Consider the following 26295-nt stretch of genomic DNA (forward strand, 5'->3'; position numbering starts at 1 on the left):
TTCCAACTTAGGGGAGAAAAGTTCCCCCTACAGAAACAAACCCAGAGTTATGGATGCCCCCTGGAAGTTCCTGCTTAAAGTGGCCATGAAAGCAAAACTTTGGATACTGCAAGAGCACACTGAATTAACCAAGTGCATTTGGGATGATATAGTGCAAGTATAAACATGAAGCAATAGCTAATGAGTTTGTTGCAAAAAATAGCAAAACCTCAAAGATTGAAACAGTCTTGTTATCATCACAAATGAACTGTTTGGAAACAAGTGGTATCTAATAATACAGCTGTAAGGTTGCAAATTCAGAGACCATGAATTTGGATAAGAGTTCCAGAGTCAGATAATACATCAGATAAAAGGCAGACTTGTGAATTCTGAGCCTTCTAACCCTTTAGAAAAAAACAGGTAAAGAATTAATTTGATCACAGGATCACTATGAGGCTATTTCCAAAAGGCCATAACCAAAAGAAGAGGTTTCCTCCTATTGCAGAGGCTTGGGAAATGCAGACAAAACCTTCCCTCTCTCTCACATGCAGAGGAAAAAGGGAAGTTGGATGTCAAAAAGCAACAGGCTTTTTAAAGTCCCAAAAGCTGCATCTGTCCAGTCTTTCCAAGTAGCAGGGTCAGGTTTGTCTTTTTTTTTTTTTTGGTAAGGCCTACTGAGCCTGAAAAGAGAAGGTTGGAATCAACTTTCAACAGTGTCCAGTGAGTCCAGGAAAACCTTGTAATTAGAGATTAGTTTTAGATTTGGGGGAAGTGCAGGATGTAGTAACTCCTACCTGAATTCAAATATAGACCTTGTTCTGAGATCTTGAATAGATTTGAGTAAAGTGCAGGTTTTTTTTGAAGATTTTATGTCCCTTAAGTCCACAAGTTTTGAGAGGTAGATGGCTGTCTTCCTATGAAGAGGTTGGAGAAGGCAGCAGAGAAGCAAATAATCTGCTATTATAACAAATTAGAGCCTGCAGAAAACTTGGTGTCCAAATCAGCTCTCCAGGTCGGGAAGAACCTCTCCGGGATACCCTAGGACATTACCGTCCAGGTGTATTTCTGTTCCTCCTGATGGCCTTAGCAACTGGAATACTAAAAGTGTCCTGCATAGACCAGCTACCATGCTTTTGTGGGAATGGATATGAGTAGTATGTGGGGGGTTAGGGACAGCTGCGTACCCAGTGATTACAGTGGTACTTGTTGCGTGGAGGTCCTGAGCTAACCTCCATCTTCGGTTATTTAGGTTTTCTCACAGATAAAGTAAGTGTGTTATAGGCACTAGCACTGGGAATAATGAGGCCCTGAGCCTGTGACCTTCTGTTACGGGCTTGATGCCTTGAAGGGCTTCTTTATTTATAGGGTGCTCATTAACCTGGGGAGATCTTCTGAGGGATTTCATTTGAATCTCATTGGGGGATGCGCTGTGGATTCTCCCCATATTAGTCGAAGATCTTGCCCTTAAAGAGGACAGTAGCTGATCCAATAAAGACAGATGATCCTGGTCCCCAGATTCCTCTATGTACCGTCAGAGCGAATAAAAGATGTCAAAGGGTCATTTAATTCACCTGGTTGGCTGCTTTAATTACCACAGTCAAACTGTAAAACTATTTCTCCCTTTTGGAAGAAAGGAATTCTGGCATAATATTTTTCTAAGAAATCTTGGCCTGGGGCAGCCCGGGTCGCTCAGAGGTTTAGCACCACCTTCAGCCCAGGGCCTGATCCTGGAGACCTGGGATCGAGTCCCACGTCAGGCTCCCTGCATGAAGCCTGCTTCTCCCTCTGCCTGTGTCTCTGTCCCTCTCTCTCTCTTCTCTCTCTCTGTCTCTCATGAGTAAATAAACAAAATCTTAAAAAAAAAAAAAAAAAATCTTGGCCTGGTAAATGAGTGGGATGTCAGAGATAGGAACCTGTTGGGGCTGATTAGACACCCCCACTATTTGAGCTGTTGTAGAACTCTGAGGCGGCTTTACTTTATAGCAGTGAGGTTGAGCACCAGCACAGTAGCTGTGGTGTCGAGGACAGGGAAAAACTCATTCCCAATCTGGAGAGTAGTTTCTCCAAGCTGGTTAAGTGGGAGGATGGGGAAGACCCCTTGTGGTTCCTTGGAGCCCCATCACTGGGAATTAGCAGGACACTGGAGAGGTAGCTAGAGGGCTGAAGACATCTGAAGCACTTGGGAGGGTAATAGCCTTTCTCCCAATCTCCTGGCTTTTTGCAGCAGCCTTTCTCCCAATCTCCTGGCTTTTTGCAGTAATAGCAGAAATTAGGAGGTTTTTGGTTTTGCTGAGAGGCTTTCATTTTCTGGGGTTGAAAATTAAGAATTTTAGCAGTCTTTGAAGTGACTCATATAGGGTGCAAGTGAGCTGGTTTGCCAAATTAACCCTGGAGTGGACATAGTTTCTCATCTTTTCTTGGTTCTTTTAACTAAAAGAGAAAGACCCCAGTTCAGCCTGCTAATAAGCATAAAGTTAAATGCTATCTATATGGATTCAACACGCACAGCAAGATCAGAATTTTCTTTAAAAATAATTTGGGGAAAAAGAAAAAAGGTACTTTGAAATTGATTGCAGTAGTCATGAATAGGCTCATCAGGCTTTTGTGTGTGAGTCTGAATTTTTTTCCAATCAACAGGCTTAGGAAAGGCACAGTGGAAGTTTCCAGCCGAGTGTTCTCACATCTTGCCAAAAGTTAGGGGGCCTGTTTCTCTGAATCCCTTTCAGGATGTTCCCATTAGGGTAGTTTCATCCAGGGTTTGGCCTCGCCTTTGTGAACAAGCAGGTAGACTAACTGATACATATATCTGAGAAACCAGGTTGGTAAGTTTGAGTAACTACTAAAATCTTCAGCAGACCTAATGGGTCCTTTCTCACTTGAGGAGACTCTAACTATGGCTTGCAATTCAGCCTTAGTCCAGGGAACCTAAGAAATTTGGGGCTTATTAGGATCCTCGGAAGTCTCTAAGGGGGCAGGTTTAAATAGATTCAGGAGAGATGGGAGCATTAATATTTCTGCAGATAAATATATAAGTATGCACGCTCAAAAAAGGAAAGAAAAAAAGAAAGTAAAAATAACATGTAGCCCCAGATCAGTTCAAGACAGGTTTGGGTGCTAGGGGAACTTGCTGCAAACTTGCAGATAAATTCCCAGTTTGGGAGTTTTTGGATTTCAGAGTTTCGGGTAACTTTGTGGTTATTTTAGAAGCAGATTTATTTTTGACTCTGATTTATGTGAAAATGGACATAAAGATACAGTTCTATTGTAATTTTCCATTGCATTTTAGAAAATCTTAAGTATTCGATTAGATTCTTACACTTGCAGTTTGTACAGGTATAATAAAATAGAATTACTCTTTCTTTTGTATTTCCAATCAATATATTTTACCTCAAGTGTCAATTTTATTTTTTTCTATTACAATCTAATTTAGAAAACAAAAATAGCATACTAGCTGCAAAAAATAACACATAGAGTATTTCTCATGTATTGTCATTATCAAAGATATAGTATAGTCATTTGATTTTGATCAGTTTCTTCTGACCTAGAATTGGATTTATTCGTATTTTCTACATCTGGTTGGTGAGCTCAGACCTACGAAGTAGATATTCAGTGTATCACTTTTTTTTTTTTTTTTAATTTATCATAGTCACAGAGAGAGATAGAGAGAGGCAGAGACACAGGCAGAGGGAGAAGGCAGGCTCCATGCACCAGGAGCCTGATGTGGGATTCCATCCGGGGTCTCCAGGATCGCGCCCTGGGCCAAAGGCCGGTGCCAAACCGCTGCGCCACCCAGGGATCCCCTCAGTGTATCACTTTAATAGTCTCCTACATGAACACTCGAATGAGCTCTGGGTAAAGTGAATACAAGACATACCTTCTGTACAAAGAGAATAAAAAAAAAAAAAATTGCTCAGTTTTGGATTGTTGGTAGGCAGAACTGACCCCCATGTCATGAGCTGACAGAAACAGAAGTGCTGCACGCAGTCAGGTGAACCTGTGGGATTCCTGGATGGCCGTCGTCGTCGTCGTCGCTCATCTGCTCGCCGGGCAGCCCGGCAGGACAGAAAACTGCAATCACAGATAGAATTGGAGGAACTGAACAATTGGAGGAACTGAACTTGCAAGCCGAGTAATTATTAATGATCAGTCAGATCAGTTTTATCCAAACTGAAAGGATTCAAAAGCTGGGGTTTGGACTTGGAGAGGACTGGTCACTTTCCGGTTCCTCTGTATTTACAGGGCCCTTTCTTAGGGGTGCCCTGCACTCATGAATATATTGAAAGCTGGCTCAGTTTCTTGCCTAGTAACGACCTCTTCTCCGGGTGGCTCTGTGATTTCCACCTCCTCCCGTACTTTGGGCCCCCTGATCCTTCGCTGTATTGGTGATGGTCTGATGCTTTCAACGGAAATCATCTATTTCTATTTTGTCCAATTTTGTAGCTGTAGTGGGAGAGTTAGTCCAAATTACATAGTTCAATTTTATCAGGAGTGAACTCTAGAATGTTTATAGTACAGAAAAAGAAAATGTGATTAATAAATTCCACTTTGAAAGCTTTAAAACTGTCCTCATCCTTCCCATTAAACATGGTGCATATTTGTCTTTTCCTATGTCACAGAGAAGTGTGATATCAGTCATTATAAGCAAATTCTAGACAGTATCTGCAAATGCAGAGGACATCTCTGACTTTCACTGTCATTCTGAATAGTACGTACACAACACAGGCATCCTTTTCCAGACAAGCTCCGGAAATTACAGAGGAGCTCACAGCACCTCTCTCTCCCTCTCTTTGTTTTCTTTTTCTTTCTTTCTTTCTTTTTTTTTTTTTTAATCCCCATCCTCTCCTAGCAAAGTGAAATCTAGGATTTTGTTCAGTTAGGGTTTGTCAGAGAACTCTTCTTGGGAGAGTAGTTAGTGTTAATGGCAGGGTCTTGTTTATATGAACCATACACACATACTTACTCTAGTTAGACAAGATGTGAGGGCATCTAACAAGACTGCCCATTCAGTGTGGAAATGATGCAAAGCATAGCCCACATAAGATGAACTTCTGGGCATTTGAGGCCCATTTTGCAAGGGTGTGTGCAATAACTGGATCCTTGGTAAGGTCCTGTGCTGCCTCTGTGTGAGTTCTTGAAGTCCTATCAAATAATACGTAGTCGTACTATAAGAATGTTTTGTAGGTAACTAGAAGAGAATAATAAAACATTGCTATAATTTGTGAGTGTCTGTTCCTATTCCACACAATTAACACTTACCATATTTAATCTTGACAACAAACCTCAGTAATGATATTAGGGGTTTTTTTCCACAAATTACAAACTGCATTTCAGGGGGAGAAAAATTACATGCCTAAGTTCAGCTAATAGGTGTTTGTGGTATATTTTACTATATTTATTCACATTGATTGTTTCTTTGTGAAGTGCCTCTCTAGGAGGGAGAATTACACCTCCCACTCTGTAGACCTCAGGCATGACCATGTGACTTGCGTTGGCCCGTGAAGTGCAAGCAGAAGCCACTTCTGGGCAGAAGCTTTAAGAGCCAGCGTGTGGCTTACCATTGTGCTCTGTTGTGAAAAATAGTGGTGTTCAAGGTAGAGCCTGCTCCACCAGCCTGGGGTCAGTGGTGAAAGAGACGGAGGCGAGTTGTGGCTAACTCAGTATAGATGTGTAGTAGGTGGTAGAGATAAACCTTCATTGTCAGCCCATGACGTGACTGGAATCATTAGTTTCCTATAGCATAACCCTTCCTGACCGACACCGTACCAGAGGCAGGACGTAACACTCAACTCAGGTTCCCCTTAAAGCCCATGCTTGTGCTGCTCTTTTTTTTTTTCTTAAAGGAAATAAACCTATCAGCATTAGAGTTACTCATCAGTGTTTTCTTATTGACCCTATACTTGTACATTTAGTTTTCTCTTTCTCAGTAATCGATGCTTTTAACTCTTGGATCTCTGTTATCTCATGCCTTTGTGACCTCATCCTGTATTTACATTTTTCTGGGCTAATGAGTTATTTATTAGCTTAGTTGTGTAGATATTAACGGCAAGTGTTAGTGGCAATTATCTCAACCCTCTCTTAGTCACATTTTAACCATCTCTTAGTCACATTTTCTAAACATTGCCAGGGATCAGCTGATAAAATCCTAAATTACACACTTTATCAGTAATGTACAGATTAACTTTTTCCCACAGATCTATGTGTCTTATTATTGAAAGTGAAGATTGAGTCTTGAGGATGTTTCTATTTAATGTGAATTGGTTATACATATTTAAAATAGTATGTTTGTGTTGATATCTTACAATGTTACTCATATAATTTATGAAACTTTTATTTAAAAATTACTATTAAGTGATTTTGATATGGAATTATACAGAAACATTTCAACCAAAAGCAAATTGTCTTCACTTTTTCATCTTAAATGTTGAGTGCATCCTTACAGAGTTAAAAAAAAAATTGTGTTGTTTTTTGAGTATAGTTGACATACAGTGTTAACTTCAGGTATACATCATAGCGTCCAACAGCTCTGTAGGCATGCCACGCTCCTCACACGTGTAGCCACCATCTGTCCCCGTGCAGTGCTGTTACAGCCCCACAGATGCAGTCTCTATAACTGTGTCTCTTATTCCCAGGACTTATTCCATAACTGGCAGCCCATAATTCCCATGTCCCTTCCCATTTTGCCCTTTCCCACCCACCTTCCTCCCCTGCTGGGGACCATCAGTTTGTACTCCTGTGTCTGATTCTACTTTTTGTTTGTTGATTCATCTGCTCTGTTATTTAGATCGTACATGTAAGTGAAATCGTATGGTGTTTGTTTTTCTCTGACTTCACTTAGCATAATACCCTTTAGGTCCATCTGTATGGTCACAAATGGCAGAGTTTCATCCCTTTTATGGCTAATCTTCCATTGTATATGGAAGATTTTTTTAACCTATTAATCTATCAGTGGACACTTGGGCTGCTTCCATATCTTGGCTATTATAAATAATGCTGCAATAACCATAAAGGTGAATGTTATCTTTCAAATTAGTGTTTTTGGGTTTTTTTAGGTAAATACTCAGGGAAACTGTTGGATCATATGGAATTTCTATTTTTAGTTTTTTGAGGAACAGCCCCGTACACTTTACATTCTCATCCACATGCACGAGGGTTCGTTTTTCTCCACACCCTTGCCAACATTTGTTATCTCTTGTCTTCTTGACTCGAGCTGTTCTGACAGAGGTAAAGTGGTATCTCACAGTGGTTATGATTTGCCTTTCTCTGATGATTGGTGATGTGGAGCCATATTTTCATATGTCTAATGGCCATCTGTATGTCTTCTTTGGAAAAATATTCAGATCCTCTGCATTTTTAATCAGATTATGTATTTTTTCAGTGTTGGGTTGTATGAACATTTTATATATTTTGGATATTAACCCTTTATCAGGTATACCATTTGTAACTATCTACTCCAATTTAGGAGGTTGCTTATTTTGTTGATGGTTTTCTTTGCTATGCAAAACTTTTTGTTCTGATATAATCCCAGTAGTTTATTTTGCTTTTGTTTCCCTTGCCTTAGGTGGTATATCTAGAACAATGTTGCTGCAGCCAGTGTCAAAGAAATTACTGCCTATATTCTCTTCTTAGAGTTTACATCGGTCATTTTATAGATTTTAATGCATAATGTATTGTTGGCTGGATATCATGTGGTATTCAGATCTGTTATTTTAGCAAATATGTATTTGTGTTTTAAATTGTTAAAAACTTTGATCTAATGCTTTTCTAATAATACATTTTTCCAAGGTATATGACTTATTTAAGGACAAAGATTAAACTTAATCCCCATAGTCTTTACTATATTGTGTAGTTCTCTTATTTCATTCTTTCAGAATTTGAAGTAGCTGCCAGAACTGATTGACCCAGGTATTTATCCTGTGCTGCAGATAGTAGATGAACTTAAATTTCTATCTCTCACTGTTTGTCTTCTTCATTTCTCTCATCCATACAAACTCTTGTCTGAGGTTTGGCTGCCAATTCCTTATGCCACTTCTTCTCACAGCTTCATAGTGACAAGTGTCTTACAGGTCAGGGTTGGTCTTATTCAAGTAGGTGCCCAGAGGAGTTATTTTCAGATGTTGTTAGACAGTTGATACACAGTTGACCCTTGAACAACGCAAGGCTTAGGGATACTGACCCCTCACGCAGTTGAAAATCCCACACGTAACTACTAATACCCTTCTGTTGACTAGAAGCTTTACAGTAACATAACAGTTGTTTAACACGTATTCCATATATATGTTATAGACTGTATTTATACAATACAGAAAACTTATTAAAATCATAAGGAAGACAAAAAACATTTACGGTACTATATCAAGAAAAATCCAAGCCCGTATTGTTCAAGGGTCAACTATAATATGTTCTCTTTTTTATTAAAAAAAAAAAAAAAAAAAAAACTTATACAGAAAATGACAAAACTGGTATATGAGTATCTTCTTCTAATCTCAACAAAATTTTAACTAAAATAAGCATGAATCTTTAGTACATAATTCTAAGCTGTTTCGGTTTTATGTACTTTAGATGCTGCTGTTAATTCTGGAGAACTGTGGTTTGTGAACTTTTACTCCCCGGGATGTTCACACTGCCATGATTTAGCTCCCACGGTATGTATTTTTTACATCCTGATTTTTAAAGTTTTATTCTAATCTGTTGAGTGTTCTTTAAATATGTTAGGATTTTTTTCTATTAATAGTAATGATAACTATCAATTATCAAATACTTTGACACGTGTATGGTTTTATTTGATAAAATTACTCTCCTTTTAAGAATGTACAGTTTGGGACAGTGGGGTGGCTCAGCGGTTGAGCGTCTCTTTGGGCTTGGGGCGTGATCCTGGGGTCCCGGGATTGAGGCCCACCCACATCAGGCTCCCTGTATGGAGCCTACTTCTCCCTCTGTCTCTGTCTCTGCCTCTCTCTCTCTGTGTCTCTCATGAATAAATAAATTAAAAATCTTTAAAAAAAATGTACAGCTTGAAGAGTGTTAACGAAAAATTATCTTATCATGGAAATACTTGTTCTTTTTTTCCTCATAGTGGAGAGACTTTGCTAAAGAAGTGGATGGATTACTTCGAATTGGTGCCGTTAACTGTGGTGATGATAGAATGCTTTGCCGAATGAAAGGAGTCAACAGTTATCCCAGCCTCTTCATTTTTAGGTCTGGAATGGTAAGGGGTAAAGTTGGTGTTTTTTTAATTTGGAACTTTCTGACAAAGAAAATAGAGAAAACACAATACATGATTTTGTAGAATGTTTTGATTTTTAATCTGATTTTAGGTACCATCTAACTAGGTCTAGGCATAATAAATATTTTGAATCATACTGTGAATGCTTTTTAAATGCCATTACTTTGACCTTTCGTTATTTCAAAATTAAATATTTACCATCAGTTTCTGTCTTAACACAATTAAACCAGTGTGAATATTGTACTTTATAGGTCACAAAATATTTTACGTTGTCTCATTGCATATAAAGTTCTAATATCCCCTTTTTTCTAGTTTTTTTCCAGTTTTAAGTGATAATACAGAAACTAGAAAACTGGTGTTATTAAAATGTCTCTAATAGAATCTGTACAACCAAGATCCTTAGGATATTATTTGGAAATACACTATACTATTAAAAGATTAATCTCATTGTATTCAAAATAATGCACAGCTAAAAGTATTTGGTATTATTTTTAATGAGTTTTTGAAAGAAATAATAGAAGATGTTTTTCATTTTATAAAAAAAAATAGGCCGCAGTGAAATATCATGGTGACAGATCCAAGGAAAGTTTAGTGAGTTTCGCCATGCAGCATGTTAGAAGCACAGTGACAGAATTATGGACAGGTAATTTTATTGTCTTCATTTGTTTGATTTTCAAAGGATACTTTGAAATTGGTGTTTTGTTGGGTTTGTGTTTTTTTTTTTTAAATAACAGTTTTAACATGTTGGTCTTAATATTAAAATATATAAAGTATCTTTTCCATGCTTTTTAGAAGGGAATTTTGTCATTTGTTCTGCTAAATAGTTGGTATTTAACAAATGAATCATGTTTGTTTAGAAACTAAAATAGTTAAGATGTGGGAAATAAAAAATGTGATGATAGGTGGGATAGCAGCTTTTAAAGTGCAGCTAAATGTTTAGTTAACCAGGTGTTTTATTGCTTTCATAAATGTACTGTATCAGGCAGTGACTTCCTCCCTATCCAGTTTAATTTTAAAGTTGAAAAACTCTTTCCTCTAACCTTAGACTTCTGATTCATCAAGTGGCTTTAGCTGGGTTAACTACTCTGTGATACCCATGAAATGATAGTACTTACATCTAGTAAGATACTCACATCATTCAGTGAGTACAACTCGTGTCTCTGAAACTGTTACATGCTGGGGCTGCAATAATATGTAATCCCTGCTTCAAGGGCCTCATTATTTTAGCAAGGAAGGCATTAGTAAACCATTAATGCAATGTAGTAGTTATTATGATAGAGGCAATCTTAGAGAAACATGAAGAACATAAAAAAGAAAAAACAGATGGGAAAAAGAGGAAGGATTAAAAAATATTTCTTGAATGAAGTCAGACCAGTCTGTCATGAAAATGAGGAGGAAGCCTTCAGAGATCCCTGTGAACGTGGTAAACTGGCAGTACTTCACCCTGAGTCTAACGAAAAGACAGGTGGTGGGGTATTATGGTATGGGGAAAAACACAGCTCGCTACATGGGTAGACAAAGCTCAGATCACGTGGGCCTTCGTACGAATCTTAGTTACCAATTTCTTTCTTGATGAAATAATGAATTTAGATTTTATATGATGAAAACAATGGAAAGTCAATGTAGGAATTCAGTGTGCTTCAAGAGGACTTTTATGAATTCCTGAATTCAAGTAATAGATAATCAGAAATTTGCTTTATTTTCTTCTTAGGAAATTTTGTTAACTCCATACAAACTGCTTTTGCTGCTGGTGTCGGCTGGTTGATCACTTTTTGTTCCAAAGGTGGAGGTAATTTTATTCATTATTTTGTTAATGATGAAGAAACCAAGTATTTAATTTTTTAGGTGACAGTCTTTTTATTCTTTTTACCAGCTTTATTGAGATATAATTGTCATGTAACATTATATAACTTAAGGGCATACGACCTGTTGGTACACTTACATATTGCAAAATGATCCATCATAGCATTTGCTGACACCACCCTCCTGTCACATAAGTGCTGTTTCTCTTTCATGCTAAGAACATTTAAAATCTACCATGCTGTACATCACATTCCCAGAGCGTGTTAATCTTATAACAGGAAGCTGATACCCTTTGACCAGCTGTCAGCATTAAGTATGCTACTATGATTGACTCAGTACCTCAAGCTATAGTTTATATCCGATGACAATTTATTTAATGAATACTTATATTTTTTATTAATTTACACATAAATTATAAAATTATTAGTTTGTTAAAGTTCATTTATGACTTTGGTGGACAAGTTTTTCAGCTTAATTATTATAAATTGTACCTTCAGATAGCCACAGATGTTTGCAAAAATTAGTGTTGACAGGTGTAACCCTCCCAAAATAATTTTTTGGTATTACAGACTTTGCCTCATTCTTAACATATCACAAATGTATACATATTTGCCTTATAAAATTATACACTTGAAGATGACAGTGTTCCATTTCTAGGAACCTTTCCATCAGCAAATTAATCTGAAAATTCAATACTCTTGTGTGCCAAACCACAAATTATAAACTCTATTCAAACAATAAGATTAATTAAAAATCAGCCCCAGGATTACAGAATGCCCAGGTTATTAACACATTATCATATGTTTAATCCCAAAAATGGGTCTTTAACCCAAAAGAACCCTATCAACTTCCTGCTGCTTATTGAGAATAAATAGCCGTGAAGCCAAAATCAACCACTCACCCTATCCTGTAAGGCCCATGTTAGGAAGGTAGTGCCATCAAACAAACCCTTAATTTAGTCTATCATTGAAGGATTTTGCTTCCTTTTGGCCTAATGCACAGATTTCTATTCATTCCACACATTTAGAAAACTTTTTAAACTTTCTGGCATTCTTTTACTTTTCATCCCAGGTAGATTGATTTTACCTGTCTTTATAGGTTCTGCAGTATTATAGTTCCCTTGCTTCTAAATCTGTCTTATTGTGTCCTAGTATTCATATTTAAAAACCTTCATGAAAATGAAGTTATTTTAAGATTATATTTTAGGAAGGAAAACTCGCATATTCGTTCTGTGAGGCCAGCATTATCCTGATACCAACATCAGAAGACACTACAAAAAAAAAAAAAGAGAGAGAGAGAGAGAGAGAGCTATAGGCCAATATCTCTGATGAACATAGATGAAAAATCCTCAACAAAATATTAGCAATCAAGTCCAACAATATACTAAAAAAAATTATTCAGTGTGATCAAGTGGATTTATTCCTGGGATGCAAGGGTGGTTCAACATGAGCAAATCAGTCAGTGTGATACATCATACCAGCAAGAGAGAAGATCTGTATGATCATTTCAGTAGATGCAGGCTTTTGACACAGTACGACATCCATTCATGATAAAAGTCTTCAACAAAGTAGGTTTGGAAGGAACATATTTCAGCATAATAAAGGCCATGTGCTAAGCTACAGCTAACACCATACTCAATGGTAACAAATTAAGAGCTTCCTTCCTTGGTCAGGGCCAAGACAAGAATGTCCATTCTCACCACTTTTATTCAATATAGTACTGGAAGTTCTAGCCACAGCAGTCAGATAAGAAAAAGAAATAAAAAGCATCCAGATCAGTAAGAAAGAATTAAAACTTTCACTATTTGCAGATGACATGATATTCAGCATCAAAAACTACTAGTACTGATAAATGAATTCAGTAAAGTTGTAGGATACAAAATCGATATGCAGAAATCTGTTGCATTTCTATACCCTAATAATGAAGCAACAGAAAGAAATTAAGAAAATAATTCCATTTAGAATTGCACCAAGAATAATGAAGTACTTAAGAATAAACTTAGCCAAAGAGGTGAAAGTCCTGTATTCTAAAAACCATAAAATATTGTTGAAAGAAACTGAAGATGCTATAAGTGGAAAGACATTATTCCATACTCATTGGAAGAACAACTATTGTTAAAATCTCCATTCTATCCAAATCCATCTACAGATTTACTGCAATCCCTATCAAAATATCAACAGCATTTTTCAAAGAAATAGAACAAATAATCCTAAAATTTGTATGGAACCACAAAGACCCCAAGTAGCCAAAGCAGTCTTGAAAAAGAACAAAACTGGAGGTATGTCAATCCCAGATTTCAAGATAGTCTATAATGCTGTAGTAATCAAAACAGTGTGGTACTAGCATAAAAATAGACACAGATCAATAGAGCATGATGGGGAGCCCAAAAACAAAGCCATGCTTATATGATCAATTAATCTACAACAAAGGCAAGAATATGCAGTGGGAAAAAGGCAGTTTCTTCTGCAAATAGTGTTAGGAAAACTGGACCACTTTCTTAAACCATACACAAAAAATAAAATGAAGTAAGGACCTAAAAATGAGACCTGAGACTATAAAAATCCTAGAAGAGAGCCCAAGTAGTAATTTCTCTGACATCAGCCACAGTAACATTTTTCTAGATATGTCTCCTGAGGCAAGGGAAACAAAAGCAAAAGCAAACTATTGGGACTACATCAAAATAAAAGTGTTCTGCACAGCAAAGGAAACAAAACTAAAAGACGTACATATGGAATGGGAGAAGATATTTGCAAATGACCTATCCAATACAGGATTGGTATCCAAAACACATAAAGAACTTCTACAACTTAACACACACGTAAGAAAAACAAATAATCCAATTTACAAATGGGGAGGAGATATGAACACACATTTTACCAAAGAAGACACACAGGTGGCCGACACATGAAAAAGACGATGAGTTATGTTGAGCATTTCACACCTGACACCTATCAGGATGGCTAAAATCAAAAACACAAGAAACAAGTATGGGTGAGGATGTGGAGAAAAAGGAACACTTGTGTGCTGTTGGTGGGAATGCAAACCTGTGCAGCCACTGTGACAATATGGAGGTTCCTCCAAAAGTTGAAAATAGAATTACCATATGATCCAGTAATTCCTCTACTGGGTAATTATGCCCAAAGAATATGAAAACACTAGTTTAAAAAGATATATATCCTCCTGTGTTTATTGCAGCATTATTTATAATTTCCAAATTATGGAAGCAGCCCAAGTGTCCATCAAGAGATGAATGGATAAAGAAGTGGCATATGTGTATATAATGGAATGTTACTCAGCCATTTAAAAAAATGAAATCTTGCCATTGGCAACAACATAAATGGATCTAGAGAGTATAATCCTAAGTGAAATTCAGTCAGAGGGCAGCCCTGGTGGCTCAGCCATTTAGCGCCTGCCTTCAGCCCAGGGTGTTGTCCTAGAGACCCGGAGTTGAGTCCCACGTCAGGCTCCCTGCATGGAGCCTGCTTCTCCCTCTGCCTGTGTCTCTGCCTCTGTGTGCGTGCGCGCACCTCTCATGAATAAATAAATAAAATATTTAAAAATAAAAGAATTCAATCAGAGAAAGACAATACCACATGATTTCACTCAAATGTGGAATTTAAGAAATAGGAAAAAAGAGACATCAAGGAACAAACTCAAGTACAGAGAACAAACTAATGGTTACCAGAGGGGAGGTGGGTGGGGAATGGATGAAATAAGTAATGGAGATTAAAGAGTACATTTACCATGATGAGCCCTGTAATGTATAGAACTGCTGAATTCCTATATTGTACACCTGAAACTAACACTGTTAACTACTGGAATTAAAATTAAATAAGTAAAGGGACTGTTGTATTCTAAATTTAAAGATTCTTTATACATTTTTATCAAATAGAGCCATTGCATTTTATTTCTGCCAAAACCATGAGATCTCCTGGTTAAACGGAATTGTTGATAGGAGCAGAGATTTGAGAAGATCCCAAAGAGATTTCCTATAGCTAGAAATCCTGGGAAACTAAGGGGAGAGAATGGAAAAATGTGCGTGTGTGTATGTGTGTGTGTGTGTGTGTGTGTGCATGTGTGGAGTAAGACTTGGGCCTCAGTATCTGTCTACCTAGTAAATGTGTCATAAATGTGTCACTATTTACCAGTGGAGTCCAGTCAGTTGCCTTAGAACTCACGTGGTAATTTGGAGGGGGAAGGCAAAAGAAAGTACATACTTAATAAAGCTAAAATTATGTCATAATTTTTTTCCCTCTCTAGACTGTTTGACTTCACAGACACGACTCAGGCTCAGTGGCATGTTGGTAAGCATCAAATATTTTGTAAAACTCTATGGCCACATTAAGAAAGATACTTAAAAATTGATTCTAAGTATATCTTTGTGATTCTTAAACACTTAACTCACTTATTTGTAAATTTTGTTTTTTGGTAAATGTGTTCATAGCTATAAAACTTTTCTTCCTAATTAGAAATTTGACATGTGATGTTTCCATTGTTATTCACTTCTAACTATCCTGTAATTTAATTATGAATTCTTCTTTAATCAAAGAGGTATATATTAGTGTTTGTGTCACCTCCAAACTTTATTTCTTACTGTTCTGTTTTGTTGTTATTTTGTTGTATATTTACCTCTCATCACATTATGGTTGGGGAATATAATATGTATGTTGTTGATACTTTAACACTATCGGATCTCCCTTTGCAGCCTGGGAATTTATCAATTATGAAAATTGTGAAAAATCTATGTGTGCTCAAAAATATGTTGTCTGTGTCTGTTAGCTATAATTTTTATACCATAAGGCCAACTTTATTAATCATGTAATTCAAATCTGCATCATTTATTTTTTGAGTAAACTTTTAAAAAATGTTTTAAATTTACAGTAGAAAGTTGGGGTTTTTTAAATAAAGCTAAATCCCTTTAACTTTCTCTTTTACTTACATGTGACCTATTTCTTTCCATTGTAGGACGGTCTTGTTAATGTAGGATGGATGGACTGTGCCACCCAGGACAACCTTTGTAAAAGTTTGGATATTACAACAAGTACTACTGCCTATTTTCCTCCTGGAGCCACTTTAAATAACAAAGAGAAAAGCAGTGTTTTGGTATGAATTACTAATTTCTTTATGTATATGTGAACACACACATTCAGGCATAATATATCATTTTGTAAACGGTGAACAAGGAAACAAATCCATTTATAATAAACAAGTATTTAGAATAGGTATTTAATTTAATAGTAAAGTCTATTACAAGGATTATTTTTACAGTGATATAGACCATTACATTTTACAACCCAGAAGTATGGAAAACATTCTTAGGTCATGTGAATTTTTAGTGGTCTGTATTTATATGTGTATTTTCTAATATTAAAATACAGATCATTGGTAGGTTTGGCTGGGACTCGGTATCTGTTTTTCTTTAAACCACCCAGTTAGATTCTGGTATAAACTCAGTTTGGATATCTACTGTATGGTTCACCTTCCTAATTTCATGAATGAGGAGATGGAGATTCAAGCTAGTTATCAAAGAGAATCTGTGGCTCTGTCATAATCTTTCTAAAATCCACTTCCACTGCTACTAGAGCTTTTATCACCTTGTAATATACACTAATATATTTGTATTTATATTTTTCTCCCACAGTATATTTTTAAGTTTGAATTTTTTTATTATACCTCAAATCCCTAGAGGAATATCTGGCACATAGTGGACACTCTACATTGTGCCAATGTATATTATATACTATGTGCTAGGGATTTAGATATACTTACACGTAAATATATAAATCAACAACCATAAGTTACAATCCACTGACTAAATGTGACATACTTAGAGGACAGCTGGGTGGCTCAGTGGTTGAGCGTCTGCCTTCGGCTCAGGGCGTGATCCTGGGATCCAGGATCAAGCCCCACGTCAGGCTCCTTGCAGGGAGCCTGCTTCTCCCTCTACCTGTGTCTCTGCCTCTCTCTCTCTCTCTGTGTCTCTCATGAGTAAATAAACAAAATCTTTAAAAATATAATGATAATAAATGAATAAATGTGACATATTCCATTACCTAATTTAATCAGTCCTCTTTTGATGTTTAAGTTACATACTTTTTCATGAGTATAAGAAGTGTTGTAATGAACATTGGTTGTTCATTTTTGTGCACTTCTTTAGTTACCTGTTTAGATGAAATAGCCTTGGCAATTTTCATTTCAATTTGTTTTGCCAGATTGCACTTAAAGAAAATTTTATATTGTGCCACAGTTCATAAGCATGCCCATTCATTCCCTTAATATAGATTCTTGCCTTCATTGCTACAATCTCCTATTTTAGTAGATCGTTCTGCTTTTTGATATAAAACTGCAAACTCAGGAGAACTTAGGAGAGACATAAATGAGTGATACCGGAAATGTAATAACAGGGAGTGATGAATTAAGTAGTCCTTGTCACTCCTCAAAACATTCAAGTTTTTAGGAAAGTAAAACATCTGTTGCCTCAAACTGAATTGGGAGTGCAAAGGTATGGTCAGATATAAACATCTTGGTTATCCCTCAAAGTCAGTTCTATTTTCACTGTTGGCAAATCTCGCCTTGTTTATTCCAGTGGCAGTGTTTTCTGCTTAATGGTTTGTTTTGTTGGCATGTGAGTTCCATTTATTTCTATGCCATAGGTAGTTTATGTCGTCCTTAACACTGTCTTTCCCAGGTAAATTCCAATTATAATACTTGACACCCAGCTAATAATGCCCTTCTCTTCCCTCTTTCCTAGTCCGTATATTCAGCAAACATTTATTTACCAGGCCTTGACTATGGACAAAATTGTACTGGGTAATTGGGGAGAAAAACAGATAAAATTCACTTATTTAATAAATGGTCCACACAGTATAGTGAATCATTACATACAGCATGGCCTCCTTGTTTGGGGATGTATTATTTATAACAGCGTTTTACACCACTCATATCCTAGTGTAATTCTAAAACCCCATATACTGTCAAAGGTAATTTTGTGGTTATCTGCCATTTAAAAGTACCCAGTGTTTCTGTTTGCATTCCATCAGTAATGAAAAAAAATTCAATCTGTAATAAACTGGTTTAGTGTGCAGTGATTGTAATATAGTGGAGTTATAATTGTGAAAACTCTGTCTCCCCAAACACATATTGGGAAATAATCCCAAAAATAAGCATGTAACTTTGCATTAGATAATAAAGAAAATTCTGGGTGCTATAATTAGGTTATTTTGAGGCACAGTTATTGTCCCGACTGATTTAGTATGTTCTATAGTTGAGAAATGTACACCACCTTTAAAAATGATTTGCATGTACATTTTATAGGGGATATGTTCTGTGTATAATGAATAAATCACTTTAAGAGGGAGGGAGGGAGGGAGGGAGGAAGAAATTCAGAGGCTAGACCATATCCCTTGTAAGCGTAACTACCAAGTTTTACTCTGTGACAGGTTTATAATGAGCTTGTAGTGTATTAGCCACATATTCATATAAGCTGCTATATGAGTATTTTTAGTAAAATCTTTCTAATAAAAGTGACGGATGTCAATGACCTGGAGTACTATGGCCTGAAAGATTTCTGTTTGGGCCTTCTAAGCCCTTTGGCAACAGAAAATATTCATATAGATCTTTAATAATATGCTAAGATTTAAGAAAAAAAAAACAGGAAAACAAGTTTTAAGAGAAGAAACTTAGGGAAAACAGTTCTCTATTCTTATGTTGTACCCATTGTTCTTTCCATATGGTTATTCTCATGCTGAGCACAGGGAAGCTCTGAATACCATGAACTGTCATGACGAAACTACAAGTTTTTAATGGAGTTTCAGGTCTTCCAGGTGTAGTACTTGGAAGCTCAGGCACAGGTGGTTCATTAGTAAGCTTTTGGTCAGCCCCCAAATATATTTTCCTGATGTACCCGTTACTTCATCGTTGTCGTCACGGCTGCTTTTTTTGAGATTTACATGAGCAGGGAGAGTGTGAGAAAAATAGGATAAAATGTGGACAGAAAGAAAGGAAATTTGTTAGTAAGGAAGTGTGCCTTTTGCACTTGTTTTGTGTTTTAAACCTTTTAAGATAAGGCCTTTATCAGGATGCTTTACTCTGCCAAACTCCTAGGTGGTTAGGTTTTTGGACTTTATTTCAGAAAATCCCTACAGTAAAGAATATTTCAACTTTCCAGGTATAAATTCTTAATTCCTATTATTGTTTGGGTGTGCAGTGTCTTGGATCACCAAATATTCCAGTGTTTTAATTACCAAGTCTTTAAAAAATTTGTAAAGTGTTGGCATTCTGCAGAACATGATGAGCATGAAAATTAATCTGAACATAATACAGTTTTTTTTCCTCGATAATTCAGAAGTTACTCCAGGTTATTGTGAGGATTATTATAGAATGCACACCACAATTAAGAGAAAATTCCAGGGGATCCCTGGGTGGCGCAGCGGTTCGGCGCCTGCCTTTGGCCCAGGGCGCGATCCTGGAGACCCGGGATCGAATCCCACATCGGGCTCCCGGTGCATGGAGCCTGCTTCTCCCTCTGCCTGTGTCTCTGCCTCTCTCTCTCTCTCTCTGTGACTATCATAAATAAATTTAAAAAAAAAAAAAAAAAAAGAGAAAATTCCAGATAATGGAATTTTCCATCAACACCAGTATTTTTAAGAAACAGATCAGTTACACAGGTTTTTATTAGTTGCCCAAATACCATATACTTTAAAAAATGCCTTTAGAATAAATAGCTTAAAACCCGTTTTTAATTTTTGTGATTTTTTTTATTAAGGGTTCTATGGAGAAAAGACACTAAAATAAATGGATGTTAATTTAAAAGATTACAATATGATTCTCTTATTTTAGTTCCTTAACTCATTGGATGCTAAAGAAATATATTTGGAAATAATGCATAATCTTCCAGACTTTGAACTACTTTCGGCAAACACACTAGAGGTAATATTTCTGTTAATAATAATGAATGGTGGTAAATGTTGGTAACATCTCAAGTCTTAACATTTTAAAATCAGCATTTGTTTATTCATCACTAGAGCGAAAGTAGCAGTTTTAAAAGGGTAGTATATGTGTATATGTGTGTATGTGTATATGTACGCGTATACCAGCTAATCTGAGGTGCAACTTCAGGGTCGGTCTGGAGTTGAGGATGACATAACCAGTCCTGTATGGAGGGCTCAGGTAGAGTGTCAGAAAAACCAAGATTTTGGTCACAGAGCAGCTTTGGATCTGACTTAGAATTTTATGTTCTTGCTTACAGAACTATTTATATTGTTCACTGAGAATTAAATAGAAGCAGCTCTAGAAAGACTGAGTTAGTAGTAAAATCTTTTTTTTTCCTGCTTCGTGATCCCAGAGCTAAGTCTGTTTGCCTACCAGACTCTGCTAAGCCTGAAAAGGCTTACTTCCTTACTTCCGACTTTTTAGCTATATATTGTTAAAACCATATATTGTTTTGGCACAGTTGTCTGCTTTAAGATTTTATAATTTAGTGATTTTTATCTTTTAATCTAGGATTGATTTACATAGCAGATTCCAAAGAAATACAAAATAGAAGCATGAATGGGTCTGAATTTTAGACAGTATTTCGAAGTAATGGGTGTGATGGCTAAAATTAACTTTAAGTCAAAGAAATAAAAAATAGAACCCTTAAGACTTTCTTGACTCTGACGTTATTTTATTATTCTCCTTCCCTTTTTATCACTTCTAAGGATCGGTTGGCTCATCATCGGTGGCTCTTATTTTTTAATTTTGGAAAACATGAAAATTCAAATGATCCTGAGCTGAAGAAACTAAAAACTCTACTTAAAAATGAACATATTCAAGTAAGAAAAATGCATTCTCCCAAGCCTTCTGCTGGTGTGCTTTCTTACCAATTCAATACATAAAATCATATTTTAAGTAACATAAAAATGTTTATTTGAAACTAGGTTAAAAAACCACAAAGTGCCTTTGTTCTTCTGTTGTGATTTTGTTTTTCTATTAAAAATCCACAGTGATACCTGAAAGCAGTTAGCTTTCATTGCTCTTGAGTAGCTGGTGTATCTACCTCTATCAGACAATTTTTCTGGAATGCATACTGTAGAAGAATATCGTTCCCTTTTTTAAATTATTTTTTATGTAATAAATTTGAACTCATAGTTTAAAAATTAGGATATATAAATGAGGACAAAAATGAATTATTTAAAGATCACCCATATTCCCACGACTGTTAATAGCCCTACTATAAATTTACTGTGTAACTTTTCACACTTTTTCTGCATATGTTTTAGTATGTGGACATAAGTGTATGTATGTACACATGCATATTGTAATGGCCATCACATTAGATGTATCTGTAACTGTGTATATGAACTTTTTTAATAAAAACGGATTTCACTATAGGGGTGCCTGGGTGACGCAGTTAAGCATCTGACTCTTGGTTTCAGCCTAGGTCGTGATCCTCAGGGTCGTGAGATCAATCCCCACGTCCAGCTCTGCACATAGCATGAAGTCTGTTGGAATTTCTCTTGCCCTCTCCCTCTACCCCTCCCCCTGTTCTCGCTAATTCTCTCTCTCTCTCCCTAAAATAAATCTTTAAAAACAAAACCCAAACAAAAAATGGATTCGCTATACAGTAGTCCTTTCTTTTCTGCAGGGGATATGTTCTGAGGCCCCCAGTGGATGCCTGAAACCACAGATAGTACCAAATCCTATGTATACTATGTTTTTTCCTGTGCGTCTGGACAAAAATGGACAGCTGTAATAATATACTATCTTGAAAGTTATGTATGGTATCTCTCCAAGTATCTTACTATATTGTAATTCACCCTTGAGAATTGATAGGAGAGTCAGATGCTTAACTGACTGCGCCATCCAGGCACTGCCATAGCGAGGCCCATTTTTATTTAAAAAGTTCACGTATGCAGTTACAGGTAAAATGCCTTCGTGCTGAGAAGAAGTGAGGTGAATGACACAGGCATTGTGGTGTGGTGTTAAGCTACTACCGACCTGACAGTGTGAGAGAAGGAGAATCATATACCTCTGGCTGGAGTATAGTTTGACCAGTTGGGAACTGAAACTGTGGAAAGCAAAACCACTGATGAGGGGGGAATTGCCATATTCTCTTCTGTAAAATTTTTCACTTGACAGTGTCCTATGTTTTTTTACATGATGTAGATATATGTGTATATATATACGTGTATACATTTGTATGTGTATATATGAACATGTATATGTGTGTGTGTGTATGGGCCTGTGTGCATGTGTAGATATGTGTATATCAAGTGTACTTCCTGGTCTTTAGAGATGATAAATAAATACACAGGATATAGATATTTATCATCATAGGGATGTCATCATCCCTGAAGTCTAGGTAGTATTTCACTATATGGTAGTTACACCATAGTTGTTTAGTAAATCCTCTTTTACTAACATTGTCTCCATTATTTTTTATATCAAAAATATATACTGCAAAAATTCAGTATGAAGAATTTTTTTAACCAAGATTATGTTTTTCCTTAAATTGTCCTCATTACCAGTGTCCTCCAGAATATATTCTTACAATGTCAGTAACCATTTCTCCACGTCTGTGCCAACCATGATAGTGTTATTTTTTTAATCACCATTCTGATAGGCTGAAAGTGATATGTTAATAATTATCATTTTCATTTGCTTCCTAATGGGGTTGAAAAAGTTTTTTGTGATTATTATCAAATAATCATTCTTCTCCATTTTCTCTTTGCCTCTGGCCCATAGTCTTTCTTCTGAAAGGATGTTTATCTTTTATTTCTTAGTGGGTCCTTTGAAATCTTCAGATATTTTTTCATGGTTTATCATTTCCCTCTTAGCATTTTTTAGGCTGTTTTCCTTTACACCGTATGAAACTGTCAGCCTTTGCTTTATTATTTCTGCTTCTGGAGTCTGAAAAAGTTTTCTCTCTCCCCCACTCCAAGGTTATACAGATATCCTCTATATATTTAGGAGAGTGGATTTCTTACACAACTGACTATTTTCCAGAAGGTTTTCTATAAGGTTTTTGAACACTGTAGGGTGCTTTTTTTTTTTTTCCTTAACTAAATTGAATTTCATTGTTAAATGTAAATTAATTATTTCTGGGGATCCCTGGGTGGCTCAGCGGTTTGGCGCCTGCCTTTGGCCCAGGGCGCGATCCTGGAGTCCTGGGATCGAGTCCCAACGTCGGGCTCCAGGCATGGAGCCTGCTTCTCCCTCTGCCTGTGTCTCTGCTTCTCTATCATAAATAAATAAATAAAATCTTTAAAAATAAAAAATAAAATAAATAAAATAAATTATTTCTATCTTTTATTTTCATGGCCAGTTAATTTCTATTTAGAAACTGTTGTTAGGGATCCCTGGGTGGCGCAGCAGTTTGGCGCCTGCCTTTGGCCCAGGGCGCGATCCTGGAGACCCGGGATCGAATCCCACGTCGGGCTCCTGGTGCATGGAGCCTGCTTCTCCCTCTGCCTGTGTCTCTGCCTCTCTCTCTCTCTGTGTGTGACTATCATAAATAAATTAAAAAAAAAAAAAAAAAACTGTTGTTAGAGCAATGTTATTTCTTTATGAATATTTAAAAAATGAGTGCATATGATTTTGTTTTCATCAAATTAAATTTTCTACTTTAGGTTGGCAGGTTTGACTGTTCCTCTGCACCAGACGTCTGCAGTAATCTGTATGTATTTCAGCCATGTCTAGCAGTATTTAAAGGACAAGGGACCAAAGAATACGAAATTCATCATGGTAAGAAGGGAAGAAATTTTTTTTTATTGTATTTATTTTCAAATAGTAATTTTTTTAATTATAGTTTTTACTTTGGTTTTTTAAATTATTCTTTTTTTTTTTAATTATTCTTTAATTTGCATGAGGTTGACACACTGTTTTATTAGTTTCAGGTGTTCAACAGTGATTCATTGTGTACATTATGTGCATTATGCTTTGCTCACCACAGGTGTGGTTACCATCTGTCACCACGTGGTGCTGTTAACATTACTAGTGACTCTGTTCCGATGCTGTACTTTCATCTCCATGACGTACTCGTTCCATAGCTCAAAGCCTATAACTCCCATGCCATTTCACCCATTTTGCCCATCTGCGCATCCCTCTCTCCTTCGGTAACCACCAACTTCTCTGTATCTATGAGTCTGTTTCTACTTGTTTTGTTTTTTGAGATTCCACATATAAGTGAAATCCTATGATAATTATCTTCTCAGACTTATTTCAGCAGTTAGCATCATATATTCTAGGTCCATCCATATGGTCACAAATGACAAGATCTTCAACTTTTTCATGGCTGAGTAATAATACTCCTTCTTTATCTATCGGACACTTGTATTGCTTCCATATCTTGGCTATTACAAATAATGCTACAATAAACATAGGGGTGCATATATCTTTTCAAATTAATGTTTCTGATTTCTTTGAAGGTAAATAATAGTGGAATTATTGAATTGTATGGCATTTTTTATTTTAGGGGGAACCTCTCTACTGTTTTCCACAGTAGCTGCACCAATTTATATTTCCCTCAGCACACAAGGGTTCTTTTTCTCTATACCCATGCCAGAGTTCTGCCCATTTGTCTTTGTGGTATTAGGTGTTCCGACAGGTGTAAGGTAATATCTCATTGTGGGTTTGATCTGCTTTTCCCTGATGATACTGGATTTACTTGAGGGTTGCCTTGGTGACTCAGTCATTTAAGTGTGCAAGTCTTAATTTTGATTCAGATCGTGATCTCAGGGTCACGAGATCCAGCCCTGGGTCAGACTCCATGCAACTTAAGATTCTCTCTTCTTCTCGGGACGTGTAGGCATCTCAGTTGGTTGGGCACCCAACTCTTGGTTAGCTTGGGTCATGAACTCATGGGTTGTGAGATCGAATCCCTTATTAGGCTCCGTGCTCAACAGGGAGTCTACTTGAAGAGTCTCTCCCTCTACTCCTCCCCCACTTGCTCAGAATATTCTCTCTCTATATATATAAAATAAATCTAAAGAAAAGATTCCTTCTACCTCTCACCACCCCCACTTGCACACACTCTATCCCTATATATAAAGTTTAAAAAAAAAAAATCATTTGAAAATACCCTCTCCCTTTCAGTAGGTTGCCTTTTCTTTTTGTTGACTGTTTCCTTCACTGTGCAAAAGCATTTTATTTTGGTGTAGTCCTGATAGTTTACTTTTGCTTTTATTTCCCTTGCCTAGACAAATCTAGAAAAATTATTGTTAAGGCCAATGTTAGAGATTACTGCCTATGTTTTCTAACAGTACTTCTTTGGTTTCAGGTTTCACATTTAGGTCTTTGATCCATTTTGAGTTTGTTTTTGTAAACCTGTAAGGAAGTGGTTGAATTTCATTCTTTTGTGTGTAGCTGTCGAGTTTTCCCAGCACCATTCACTGAGGAGACTCCCTTTGCCCCATTGTATGATCTTGCCTCCTTTGTCAAAGGTTAATTTTCTTTAGGATTTTATTTATGTATTTGTTTGAGAGAGAGCGCTAGAAAGCACAAGCAGGGAGAGCAACAGAGGGAGGGGGGAAAGTGGGCTCCCTGCTGAGCCAAAGGCAGGTGCTTAACCTACTGAGCCACCCAGGCAGGCACTGATTAATGTCAAAGATTAATTGGCCGTATAACCATGAGTTTATTTCTGGGCTCTGTATTCTGTTCCATTGACCTAGTGTCTGTTTTTGTGCCAGTACCATACTGTCTTTACTATAGCTTTGTAATTTATCTTGAAATCAGGGAGCATGATACCTCTAGCTTTGTTCTTTTTTTTTTTTTTTTTCAAGATTGCTTTGGCTTTTGGGGGTATTTTGTGGGGGTTTTTTTTACCTTGTTTTATATGAATATATACTTCCTGTAAATAATTTTGCTTTTACTAGTAAATAGGTTTCTTTTGGAGAAGGATATTTTGAATTTAGTTATTTTATTCTCTTTTAAATAATTCACTTTTTTCTGCTCACTGTTTTGATTAATGTTTAAGCAGGAATGCTGGTGACATAACAGGTTAGTGCAGAATTTAAGGATGGTCTTAAGAAAAGTAAGCAATACCTATAGTTTCCATTTCTAATGTGCCAAAGTAGCATCTCAACCATGGGCATTTTCCAGATTTTCCTTCTACTAAGACTATTAGATATTTCTATGGTTACTTTTAGCTCTCTTGAATTTATATTTCAGCTTGTTTGGGACTTTAGCTCTGCATTCATGTACATACAATTGCAATTACAAAGATTTGAAATACCTTTTCTGAAATTATCTTTTTTCTTTTTTTTTTTTAATTCTTTTTTTCATGATTACTTTGATTCTTCACAGTCTTTCAT

General features: G+C 36.5%; 1 protein-coding gene across 2 annotated transcripts in view; it reads left to right on the plus strand.

Moving 5' to 3' along the window:
- The window catches only part of DNAJC10 (DnaJ heat shock protein family (Hsp40) member C10), a 54406-nt gene that overhangs the window by 7092 nt on the left and 21019 nt on the right, over nucleotides 1–26295 (plus strand). For both annotated transcript variants that reach the window (XM_041774320.1, XM_041774321.1), the window contains exons 5-13: nucleotides 8539–8621; nucleotides 9053–9184; nucleotides 9752–9845; nucleotides 10914–10991; nucleotides 15266–15309; nucleotides 15971–16108; nucleotides 19844–19933; nucleotides 20704–20817; nucleotides 23614–23728. In XM_041774320.1, the coding sequence (XP_041630254.1) occupies nucleotides 8539–8621; nucleotides 9053–9184; nucleotides 9752–9845; nucleotides 10914–10991; nucleotides 15266–15309; nucleotides 15971–16108; nucleotides 19844–19933; nucleotides 20704–20817; nucleotides 23614–23728 (888 nt within the window). The remainder of the gene's footprint in view (nucleotides 1–8538; nucleotides 8622–9052; nucleotides 9185–9751; nucleotides 9846–10913; nucleotides 10992–15265; nucleotides 15310–15970; nucleotides 16109–19843; nucleotides 19934–20703; nucleotides 20818–23613; nucleotides 23729–26295) is intronic.

This window comes from Vulpes lagopus, chromosome 11 (genome assembly GCF_018345385.1).
Source record: "Vulpes lagopus strain Blue_001 chromosome 11, ASM1834538v1, whole genome shotgun sequence".
Lineage (NCBI taxonomy): Eukaryota > Metazoa > Chordata > Mammalia > Carnivora > Canidae > Vulpes > Vulpes lagopus.